This window comes from Struthio camelus, chromosome 4, assembly GCF_040807025.1.
Source record: "Struthio camelus isolate bStrCam1 chromosome 4, bStrCam1.hap1, whole genome shotgun sequence".
Taxonomy (NCBI): Eukaryota; Metazoa; Chordata; class Aves; order Struthioniformes; family Struthionidae; genus Struthio; species Struthio camelus.
In genome coordinates, this window is record NC_090945.1 from 7003210 (window position 1) to 7015709 (window position 12500).

The 12500-nt window shown below is 45.3% G+C and overlaps 1 protein-coding gene across 13 annotated transcripts in view; it reads left to right on the forward strand.

The window, feature by feature from the left end:
- The window catches only part of SLC4A4 (solute carrier family 4 member 4), a 251304-nt gene that overhangs the window by 71237 nt on the left and 167567 nt on the right, over nucleotides 1-12500 (forward strand). Inside the window, exon 1 of one of the 13 annotated variants that reach the window (XM_068941264.1) lies at nucleotides 787-811. The exons of the other annotated variants lie outside the window; for them this stretch is intronic. Coding sequence (XP_068797365.1) covers nucleotides 802-811 — 10 coding nt within the window. The 5' untranslated portion in view covers nucleotides 787-801. Of the gene's footprint in view, nucleotides 1-786; nucleotides 812-12500 lie in introns of those variants that run through there. 13 annotated transcript variants of the gene reach the window in all.

Below are 12500 nucleotides of genomic sequence, written 5' to 3' on the forward strand. Positions count from 1 at the left end.
TATCAAGTGAACTGTGCTTAGTAGCTATAAATCATCACATAGGGTTTAATTAGGCCATTGTCTGTGGGATTGGAGTGACAGGTTTTTTGTGTTAACATCTCACTCGTAGAATAATTGGTGCTTTGGCACAGCAGCAACATGTGGGAGAGAAGAGAGAGGAAATAGTTCTTATATTTTATTGCCTTAAATGTTGCCACCTGCTGTTGTGGTGTGTATCACCCATATGTGCCGCTCCAGGAACGATACAGAATTGTTGTTTGTGCAGAGCAGCACCAGTGTCCTTTTTAACTGTCTGCAGGTGCTGTGAAATAAACTGGGGCTTAGTAATTTATGTAATATTTCTGGATGTCCTGTGTTTATCTCCGTGTTTCAATGCAGATATCCTCATTTGATATACTTGGGCTAACAGACCAATTGTTGTTCATCTTGCTGGGGTAAGGAGAAGAGGAGGTGAAAAAAGATGAAGTATTTCTAATTGCACGCGACAGGGCTCTGAGAAGGGTAGCTGCTTGTCTGAGCCTCCCGAGAGACTTGGAGCTGGGTGACCGGCTAATTCCCTTGTTCGTGCTAAGGGCAGCGCCTTGATTCCCGCCAGGCTTCTGTGAATGACCTAGCTAAATCGCAAAGGGAGCCGCCGTCTGCGGCGGGGCCGCTGCTGACGCTGTAGCATCTGTCACTGTCACGATGCAGAGGGGCGCGCCTGTCACTCGGTTGCTGACTTGCTGCTCGGCCGCTCCGCTCTGCCCTACTGGTGCAGCCACGAGTTCGTAGCGTGTCTGGTGTGTCTGGGGTATTACCGTGATGCATGCAAGTAAGTGTTAAAGGCTTTGGCACTTTGAAGAGATCTTGTTTGTCTTAACGCAGAAAGTGTCCCCAGCTACATCTAACTATCTGCAGAGAGTTAGGCGCCCTATATATAAGTACACTTAATATATATGTGTGTATCTAATATGCATACTGGCATCTCATTTATAATCATAGTCTGCATATATCTGATGGAAGGGTTAAAACGTCAGGTTGAAGATCCCCGGCTGATGGTTGGTGCGGATGCTTTTGAGTCTTTTTGCTAGATTTTTGCAGGCATAAGAGGAGTGGAGCAGTTTCGGAGAGAGGAGAGCGTTTATCTTGAGGCCTGAATAGGTGAGCTTTGAAGCTCTCTCTGTTACTTCAGCTTACCTTTCATGGTATGGTTATAACTTGTGTTTCTAAAAAGCTTACAGTGATTACATCTTCTGTGGAAGAAGGTAATTGCAAGTGGAATTGTTACCTCCAGTTTTTTTTTTATTATTATTTTCAGCCCACTTTCATGAGGAAACAGGGCATATGTTATAAAATTGTTAGCCTTTCTTGCCTCTTCTCTCCACTCATCTCCCTATATATATATATATATATATATATTTATATATATTTTTTTAACTCAGCAGTCAGCTTTGACCAAATGTCACAGAAAAGCTGCTTAAAGATGCACGTTTCGCAAAATTTGTAGGACAATAGCTGAGCAGAGAGATGAGCCCATTTTATTTCCCCCTGTTAGGGAAAGGAGAACCGTTACCTTTGGTAGACGGCATAGAGATGACAGTGGAGTGAGTGTTAAGGCAGAGAGAGAGGGGGACTCTGACTGCAGGAGCTTGTACAAGGGAATTGAAGAACCCCACTGTCAGGCACAAACTCCTTGGAAAGCGGCTGCTTTTGTTCCTTGTGTATCTATTTGTTTGATTCGGAACAGATGCAGACAGTATTTGAAAGGCATCATCTTCGGTGTCCCTCCTTTGCAGACTAACTGTCCAGAATGTAAGAAGAGAGGAATGGGGTGGTGTTATTTCAAGGCAGCGAGCGCTCCTTAAGTCAGAGTTTGCCAGGGATGTGCTTGATTGTTCCCCTCTTTTGTTTGTGTATTTATTCATATAGCTGTGGTGGCCTTGCATCATGTCCATGAGAAGGACGTAGCAATTCTGGATTACCGTGTTGCTCACTGATTTGATTATGTGGTGGTGTGGTCGAGGGGGAAGGACTTTGCTTTCTAACGAGGGGAAAAAATGGGCCTTTCTGGTCAATAAGGTGTTGAGACGTTTTCGGCTTGGGCAATTGCTGGTCATGTCCTTGCTAGGTAAATGTAATGTTAATAGAAATCATATTCCTTTTGCAAAAGTATGTTGCTTTGACCCAGTTCAAGAGATTATTTAATGCATCTCTAAGATGGCACCTCAGTCTGGTGCCTCCAGATCCCTGCATGTTATTGCTATTTTATTAATGGTATCAGCTATTGACGTTTGAAAATGATTAAGTTCTGGCTACTCCTTTTTTTCTTTATCGGTGAAAAGGCTTAATTAATAACTTCAATACGTTTTACTTATGAAGAGCTACTTTGTTGGCACTCACTGAGGTTGCACAGAAGTGCCTGGAAATGTGACTCAGCAAGACCAGGGATCTAGCTCGGTCCAGTGTGAAAAGAAAGTAAGTGAGAAACCATAGGCTTTCTCGGGGGAAACCGAGAACAGGCACGGCCTTAATTTGAACCTCCTGTACAAGAAAACCGTTCCCATTCACTGAGAGCACGGCACGTTCCTTTCCTTAAAGGTAATGACATATTGCTGTAACGCCACTGTTAGGAGTGCTGGTATGTGTGACATAAACAGATTACTTAATAACCAATTTTGCAACAGGGGAAAAGTAAAGCTCCACCTTATCCTTTGAGATAAGGTATTCTTGGCTCTTAAAGTGTAACTTCCCTCAGGCTCGCTGCCGCCTTGACTTCGTGATGGGGTGGAGGATGCTTAATTTCAAGTTTGACAACTCGGTTACTGGAAGGCCAGAGTCACACTCTGGGTGCGTATATTAGGAGGAGAAGGCCAGCAGTTCTGCAAGGTATTTTGTCCTGCATTTCAGTTGCTTTGCAAAGTTAAGGTATCAGAGCATCGCTGGGATACCGCTGTTGTAGGAATAAATTCAGGAAAAAATTCTGTGGAAACTTGTTCATGGATCCTGTTAACATTATGGGATTAACCTATGTATAGAGCATTAAAGAGGGATTTGGAAGCAACTTCCAGTAACTTCCTTTGCCGTATTTGCTGGCTGCTCCCTCATTTTCCTCCTCCACCCTTTCTGTTCTTGACCCCCTTGTGTCACTACACTTCACTTCACTGGTAAAAAGCCATGTGATGCCATAAGCCTAAGGTTATTACTTGGGCGTTGAATCGATGAGGAGAAGGATTGGAAGGGCAGTGATTCCTCTGAAAATTTTTACCTTTATTAACAGCGAGCAGAAGGAGGAGAAATTACCTGTAATCGATGTAGACTTTCTTTTTTCTTTCCCTATATGCATCCTCAGTTTTTCTTCACGGGCTATAGGCAAACCTTCTCCGTTTTCAGAAATAACCAAAAGACCTGTTTTGAACTGCCTTTGAAATTAGTATGATGGCAAAAATTAATTGCATAAAATCTCAGATAAATTCTACTTCATTCATTTTCTTTGGTACCTCACTTGGAATTAAATTCAGAGATGGTCAGAGTAAGCTGCGTTTTGGCTTTGCTGGACTGACTCGGGCTTTGATTGCGCGAAAGCAAAATGATGAGGACCGAGGGACTGGCTTTTTGTTCTCTGTTGTACAACCGCTGGCACAATTTGACAATGTCAGGCAGAGGTTGGGGCCTGAGCGCTGCCCCACACAGTTAATAGAAACAAGATGAGTGATTTGAATCTCTTCTCTTCTGTGGGAACTTCTCAGATTTGAAGTATCTGGATGAAAGATTTCAGTTTAGATTCTCTCTAACTAATTCTCCATCACGCTTCAGAGGATACTGAAATGTGCTGTTACCTGGTTTGACATAAATGACAAAGTCCTTGTGCTCTGACTTCACTGCAGTCTACTGATAATATGGTAAAACCCTGTGGAAAAGTTGGGAGCCGTTTTTGTGTGTGGAGTAGAGAAGCCGTTAGTACAAATATTATGAAGTCAGTGAATATAAACCACTTGTAAAGTGGTTTGCTAAGAACTTCTTTGCTATGAATAAAATACCACTTTGCAGTCATTTGCTAGCTTGGTGATAGTAAATCTGTGAGTGTGTTTGCTATTATAGCTTTCCAGCATGGGTCTGTCTTCCCTGTCTTTGCACAGGGTGCTGTTCTGGTCATTGCAGGTGGCAGTTCTGGCATTGCAGATATTTTTTTATTGTTTTTTGGCAGAGCAGTTGGAAGGTATCAGCATTAGCTTTGATGTGCTGGGGTTGTATGAGAAGGCGCTGATGTTCCCCCCCCCCCCCCCCCCCCCCACTATTGCTTTGCCAGGTCGAAGTCCTGCTCCAAGCCCTGTGAGAAAAACTACAATCCAAGTTCAGAGGATAAACTGACTTTTCATAAGGTAGTGATAAGTTGGCTGTGCATGCAGAAGAAATGGAGAAAATGTTTTAAGAACAGCTGGGTCAATATAGGATATGCTTTGCCCAATGAAAAGGAAAGGCTGTTTTTGTTTTTGTTTTTTTTCTTCAGTGAGACGTTCTGTGAACGTAAAACACATAGCGGTGAAGGGAGGTTTTCCCATACCATCCTGACAGTGACTGGCTTTTTTCATCTCTGATCAGTTTAGAAATAATCATCAGCCTTCTGACCTGGTGGTGAAACACATTTTGCTGAAGGTCATCTTAATTGGAAAGCAGGCTGCTGCATGGCATGCGTCTACCCCTCAGCCTTGGATGGGAGTGACTTCTCCGAGTGGAAACTTTCAGTTACTGAAAGTTACATCCCTGAGCTGCTGGTCCTACCCCGAGAGAGCGGGTGCTTCTGGGACGGACAGTTTTACTTGGGCTGTGCAGAGTAGTCCGATTCAGGGGCTTCTGTTGTCTCAAGAGTGCCCATAATAATGACACCGACAGAGGTCAGTTTTTAAGCCCTCTTTTTGTTTTTTACTTCAGTTTCTATAGGTGTTTCTCAGCATCAGTGTGCAGGCTGGTGTGGCTGGAGCTGCATTCACTTCTTTGGGTCTAGCTTATTTAAGAAATCTAGTAGTTCAGGTGTTTTCTCCAGTAGAAACGATTTAGTCTTTTTATTGGCACTAGAAGTTCTACCCCAAACCATGCCTTTTCGAAAGCTTTTCATAGCAGAGGCATCATTTTCTGCTTACTAGATGTGCTTTGTATTCTTTCTTCTGATCCTGAGGTTTTCTTGTTCCAGAGGAAGAGGCTTTCCTTATTAAGATGGGGTACTCCTGTACCTGATCCTGCAGACCAGTGCCTTGAAACAGGGGGATGTGTGCATGCATATAGAAACAGATCCCCTTTCCCTTTCTTTCAAAGGGTTTTCACTTTGCTGGATTGGTTTTGCTAGCTGAGCAGTTTTATGGAGAGGGTTGGCACGTACAGTGGTTGTGCATCTACTGGTTATGTGACGATTTTGTCCTCTTCTCTCCTGCCTCATTTAAGTTAGGATTAGATCCGACTCTGGGCTGTTTGACTCTCTTTTCCCACCTATTGTGTACGCCTTCCTCTCATGCCCAACACCCCTTCTTGAAGGCTCTATGATACTGGCTGTGCCAGTTCAGGATGGAGATTGAAGAGTGGCTATAGCCTTTACTCAGATCTGAGCCTCAGATGTGTTGGTTGTCCTTCCTGAATTTTTCTAGGACATTTTAAATTAAACAGGTAACACATAATGTATTGGGGAAGTCCAGCCACAGTTGGGTTAATTTGTGCTTCGCCATGGTAAGCAGAGTCTTCATTTAGTGAAGGAACACAGGAGTGTCCTTTGCTCTCCTCTGTGGGTCCAAAACCAGCAGAGCTGGGCTTAATCTGGAAATTGATGCTAGAGCTGTTTTTATAGCTTAGGAAAATTAGTGCGGTCTTTACACTGGTTCAGGCATTATCTCAGCCTTTGCGAGAGTCTGCCTCTTCTTTTCACTTCAGTGATGTTCTGAGTCGGGTTGCACAAGGCTCTGAGAACTTGCATGGCAATGAAAAGGGGCTCAGAAGGGACAGAGAAAACTTCTGCGCTTCCTTGAAGGAAGCATTATGCTGCTGGAGAGACATCGGGAGTCCTTTGTGTAAATGAGTCTCCAGGCCTGTGAGTACCATGTTTGCATTCCACTGCGGTGCCCTGCTGGCAGGAGCTTGGCCTTCTAGTAACCCAGCCTCCGGTTGGAATCTGCCTTGTATAAAACACACCGTGGCCTCTATATGTTTAATTATAACCACAACCTTGGAATCAAGGTTCTGTTGCAACAGGGCTGTTTCCTGTCTCATGACACAGTGCTGCAGAGTTGGTCAGTTATGAGGACTCCCTTTGAGCTGCCTGGCATTTCCCAAATCCAGGGAGATGGGATGCTGGTCTAGGTCACCAGATCTCAGTTTGCCGTGTTGCGGTTGGGTATCTTGCTTTTGTCTCTGACCTGCGCCCACCCTCGTCATTTGTTCTGCGGGCTTTGGACCGTGTGCCACTCTGCGCAGTCATCGACAGTGACGTTGACAGTAGCTGCGGCTCTAAAGAGGCATGGTGCTTGCTTCAGAGACTGGAGTGAAAGTTTCAGTGGCATGCCTTCCTGCTGCTTGTGGGCGTGCTCTGCACATGGTAAAGCAACAGCTAACCTCTGGTTTTTGGAGGAGGTTTGGATCCCTCCGCTGACACTGGGGACAGCAGAGACCTTGCAGTGCCTTGGTCAGTATAGCACAGTGTGGCTGGGCATCGAAATGGCAGCCATCTACTCAAAGTATGATGTGGACATCTCTAGTGCTGGCTTTCTCCTTAGAAGAAATTGTATGGACGTTTTCTCCTCTCCACCTGTCTCCGCCTTGAGTGGTTGGTTGGAGGGCATCATGTTGAAGCTGAGCAAACTAGATGGTGGTTTTGACACTACCGCAATAACCAACGTGTGTCTTTTCTCTGTAAAACTTACCCATACATTTAAGGGGAGGAAAGACTGTCCCTGGTAGACTTGGATTAAGCAATTCATCAGCGTTTTTAAGACATCTGGCCTCCAAACAGTGCAGTGCACGGTGCCTGCAAAATTCAGTGCTTTTTCTCCTTGGGCAGCTGGCCTGGGAGGAAGAATGCTACAAGCTTTTGTTCCCGAGGCCATGGCCTGACCTTTCTAAAAAGAGCCAAAGGCTCTCACAGAAGGCCCTAAGTATGTAGACTCAGCAGCTGTGAAAATCAAGGCTCTTATTTATATTGGAGAGCGGTCCAAAACCTACCTGCATGCATGTACTTAATAGTGCCAAGTACAACTTGCTCGATTTGTCAGCCTTGGTAATTAATGAGATGGAGATAAGGAAAATGAGGCCCAGGTTTGCAGCCAATATGGGTGGTTTTGGGCAATGTCCGTTCTGGGTAGCAATTTGGGGCCCTTCAAAAAGGGGTGTGATTTTTAAAGGAACTGTGGTCAGTGCTTCCTGAAAATCAGGCGTCTTGAGTTGAATGCCAAAAAATCCAAAGGTTGTGTACTTCCACAGAGCTTGGCTTAAAACTTAAAACCAACAACCCTCTCCACACAGCTGTCCTCTCCTTCCCCCTGCACCGTTCCCCAAAGCTGTGCTTTTTCCCGTTTGTCTCTTCTTTGAGTAGAATCCAAGGAGCGTTGCCCAGATTAGTTCAGATCACAGCAGGACAGGTTCGGTGGCTTTGGTAACCTCTCACAGCTTCCACAGAAGAGAGAAAGAAAAGCAGCTTATGGGGTTGTGGGTAAGAGTCTAGCAATAGCTTATATAAAGCTCAGTGAGAATACCCTCAACACGTATTTCTTGTTCACTCTAAACAATGGCTGCCCATTAATTCATTGCCAGCCTTCTTATATTTTCTTGTCACAGAGCAGTATCTCTTAGCTGTCATCAGTGTGTGACTCCTGGGCTTCATAGGACATAATCTGTTTCTTTCCTAGTAATCCACCGCTTCTGGCGACTGACTTATTCCACTCCTTCCAAACTCACCGAGCTTCTATGATCTTGAAGAAGCCAGATGAAAACTTAATTTGATTTTTTTTTTCATGTCCTCTTCCTGCTTTGTATCTTCTTGACTTGACTTTCACTGAGTTTCCTCTTTTAAAGTCATTCCGTTCTTCATGGCACCGTGCTAACTCACCTTTTAGTCAAGCTTTGCTGAAGCAGCCTCTGAATCTTGTCAGGAATCTTGCCATTTAAGTCAGGGCCATTGGTGGGGAGGGAGCAAGTGGGAGCAGAGAAGGCACACGTTTGAAATTGAGAAGTGCAAGGTTTAGACAGATGGCAAGGAAGACTTTCTGTCTGGCTAACTATAGTGTCATTACGTGGGAACCTTTTAAAGACTACAGAGGTCACTTTACGTAAAGATTGAACTGACCTTTTGAAGACACTTATGTTCTAGAAACCTGATATTATCAGAAAATTCTCACATTTACATGCTGTCTTACCTACCCTGCTCTATTTCCTATCCTTTGTAGTCACTTTAGTAAAAGATTGAGTATGAGTAGGTGAAGTGCAGTAATACAAATATGTGAAATGAGCTTTAGTCACGTTGCTTGTTTGAGTAAGTAACAGCTTGTGGGCCAGGGAGGCAGAAGCATCCTTTTTGCAGGTGCTGGGTCCTCTCCTATACAACTGGACCTTAGCAATGAATACAGGGTCTTTCTGCCAGAGGTGGCAGAAAGGAAAGGTAGAAGTACGCTTGAGCCCATGGCTGGCTGATGGACCGTTGAAGAGAGTCCTGTTGTTTCTAGTCTTGTCCCTTTCTGTGTTGCCTCTCAGTTGAATAGCAGCTTGGGTTTTGACTCTTGGAGCCCCTGTTTTCTCGTTTGCCCTTTTACTGCATGTATCTCATTGCAAACTGTTCTCCCAGTGGTCTTTTGTTAGGCTGCGAGCCCTGTACTCAACCTTATGGCTTCCCTTTTAGAAGTACTTGGTCCCATGCCTTAAGGTCCATCATCTGAATCAGATCACACTGACCCTTTTCTTTGGCCAACTGCCACCACCATGGGATACCACGGAAGAATTTATTTATTGCATATTACTATTCTTTTAAAGGCCCCTATGCCCGAGAGCCTTCCTGATCCCAGTTTGTTTGGTTACCTGGTTACAGATTTGTGCCACTTTTTCCCCAGTCATTTCCATACGGACATGAATTCTTCTGCTCCTCCAAGCCACAGTCCTTTACCCAGCATCCTTCAATCCAACTCTAGGTCCTCTGCAAGTGCGTGCTCGGTCTCTTTCAAGACCTTCTGTTCCCTGTTCAGGAGAGCAGAGTCGAGGCTCCAAAGAGTGGAAGGGAGAGTGGAGCAGCTCTGCTGCTCTGTTGAGCAAAACAGCCCGGGTCTTCCATCCTCTGGCAAAGATGCTCCTTTTCTCCACAGTGCTGGCCAGGGAGTCTGTCCTTCTTCTGAGTTTCCCTGTCTCCAGGCACTTCCCTTGATTTTTGCATTCTCTGTGCCTGCAGTACGACTTTCTCTTGTGTTGTCTCTCACTCAAGCCATCCGTCAGCTTTGTCATTTGAGTTAGTTTTTATCTGGTGAGTGACCCCTGGTGGTGCAGCTGTATTACATGACTGACCCTGCCTCATGGGACCACTGCTGAGGACGCGCCCAGGGTTTGCCTCTGTGCTGAGCAGGGTGGCACCTAATGCTCGTCCTGAACTCAGCTTGGATGCCTTTAGCCTCTTTCTGCCTCCTGTGATCCAAATAACTATCTTGGGCCTTCTGTAATAGCCCATACTTGGACGCAGCTGTGACCTAAACACTGTAAATGTCATTATATCAAAAAAACAAGCCGTTTCTGCTGAGGATCTGATGTAGTTCACATGTAGCTTTTTGTATGCTCCAAACCCGTGCTATATGTCTTTGTTCGGTTCCTGTACCTTACTGCTTGAGCCCACCTGTGACCGCAAACACAAATGACCTGCGCTGCCAGTGTATTTCATTGGGTCCTCACCTGGTCTCTCAAGGGTCTCGAGGGAGGAGTATTTCACCAGATGCCCATGGGTTAGTTGGCAGTGAGCTGTTGATAGCCTCTTGAAGAGGGTGATTTTGTGCCCAGCCATCACCATGTAAGATGTGAATGTCTCTGCACTAGTAAAATCATGACTGTGGCACAAGGAGGAAAGTCTGTCCCGCTTGTGAGGGCTGCCCTTTGGAGGGAATCGCATCTTTTATGCGGTTCCACTGTCTCATGGTGCCACGTTACTGTGGGGAGTGAGGAGCGATTTGCATCTGATTTACCTCCAACTGGAACGTTGTTTCAGATCACTTCTGGGAAATGCTTCTGTAGAAGGGACTGGGAGGGTCGTTTCTGTTGCGCTGGTGCTAAGCGCTCTCTGAAGCAGGGTGTCACGTGGGCCATGGGCCTCATCCACTGTGCGCTTGGGGCTGCGGCGTGATAGCTGTGTCCTGGAACGCAGGGCTTCAGTGGAGGGCCTGCACCTGCTCCTCTGCTAGCACCACTCCTGGGAGGTGATCAGCCCCTATAACCCCTTTAAAACCAGGTAGAGTTAAGGGCACTCAGCACATGATGGCACAGCCTTTTGTTCTTATTGCTTGAGCTGATTTGAAACTAAGCAGGGCTTAATTTGGGGCTTGCTTAGTACTACTTTTAGTACCTCCTCTTAAAATGGATCATCCAAGTGATTGATTTGTCTTTCTGGACCATCACTTTTTTTAATGTCTTTTATTTCCTTTGATTCCCACACAAAATGAGATGTACCCTTTTGCTGACGCCTCAGTTTTTTAAAACCAGCCACAGAAAGCTGCAAGAAACTCGTCGTAATTCTGGCGGTTTGTTGGCTAATGCCATGTTTAACAGTGTGCTTGGGAGTACGCTGACATGTTCTTCTTGGCCATCAGACCCAAAGGTGTGCCATGCTGTCTTTTGCTGGCGAAGCATGTATTCTCTGCATAGACTGCATCCTCTGCTGGTCTAATGCAATTTCGGAGCTGCAGTAGGTACAGATCCCTAAAAATCAGATGTCTCTCTGTAGCAGGTTTTCATAAAGTTTGCAACTGGTTAGTAACAAGAATAAAAGCCATGTGCTCTAGGTAAGTGTTAGCAGCCACGTGCATAACTAAAGCTTCCTTGCCCTTGGGATATGCCGTAGTTCAGTTCTATCCCGGTGTGAGAGTGATTGTTTGCCTGTGGAAACGGACAGGGAAGGGCATGCCTTTCCCTGCCTGTGTTTTTAGGTCAGCCATGCTCCACAGTTAAATGGCTGGCATGTCCTGAGTGAAGCCCTTCATTCAGGCAGCTTGAAATACGTGTCCCGGTCCTCCCTGCGTGCGCACACAGAGCTGCCCGTTGCAGGAGGTGCGAATGGCCGGAGCAGTTGGCTGATGGAGAGGCTTGGCTGTGGAGACATGTTAGTTGTAACCACATGATCCTGTCCAAGCCTGATCAGGTTTAACACCGCTCTTCCTGTTCTTTGGAAAGGAGCCTTGAAAGTAAAAATAAGGGCTGAGTGAAAACTGCTCATGCTCAGCTCATTTTCATTGCTTTATAAATTTTTAATGTTAGCTTTTGATCTTGTTTCCTTCGAAGGTGCCAACCTGAGATTCCTTACGGGCTAGTCTCTCTGTGCTGTTAAGTCTCAGCAACCCTGGTCATGTGGAAAGGATTCCTTTCTAGAGAATATGCACCAGGCAGACTTTATCCTTTGATCCTTTAACTTTCAGCTCCTTTCTCTGAATGACCAACTTTCGTTCTTGCTGAGCAAAAGCCATTTCACTATCACTTTTTCCTTTTTTGGAAAAAAAAGGCCTTTAAAAATGAGAAGAGTATCATAAAACGAGTGAGATCTCTTTCTGCTTGATTGTTTTAGTTGCAGATATCTGGAATGGAAAAAGAATTTCAGTCTTACGCACTGTCAGGTGAGGATCTGCACTTGGTCCTGCACTGGCAGATGGCAGAAAGCTGCAGACTCAGCTCCTTGTCTAAATTAATGCAGAGACCTCAGGCACAGAAGTTATCAGCGCGCTTGGATAACCTAATCATACCTCCTGACTTTTTCTCATGCTAAGGCTATGATTTCGGGTTTGCCTTTCCAGTAACACAGGTTTTCTCATACAACCCTACCTTTGGGTTAGTACCGTGGCCACTACCACCATATTACTTTCATATATTCTGAACGTATTGTACAAAAAGCTTTGTGAAAAGACTATTGTTGCAGGATGAAGCTCCCCGGAGCTGCCCAAGTTCAGCCTCCATGAGAAATCTGAACTCTGCAGCTATTTATTCGTGCGTCACTCAGGGAGCCTATTCTGTTCGATTCTTTTGGGAGGCGTTGGTTCCTTACCAAGGATATGGCAGGAAATAATAATGCTCTTCCAGGCAAGTGTGCTTGCAGAACTAGTTTGGGAAAGCACCTAAATTCCTTAGTTTTCTCTATATAGATGTTTTTGTCCTTTGCACCTGTACTGTAGCGTGAAGGAATCCACATGTTGCAAGCAATGTTGAGGGCTTGTGTTTCAGAGGTCTTGGGGGTGTCACGTTTGGAACTGGTGTGGTTGCACTGAGAGTGACTGATACCCCTGCCGGTGGCACACTTCTCAGGCAGGCAGATCCCA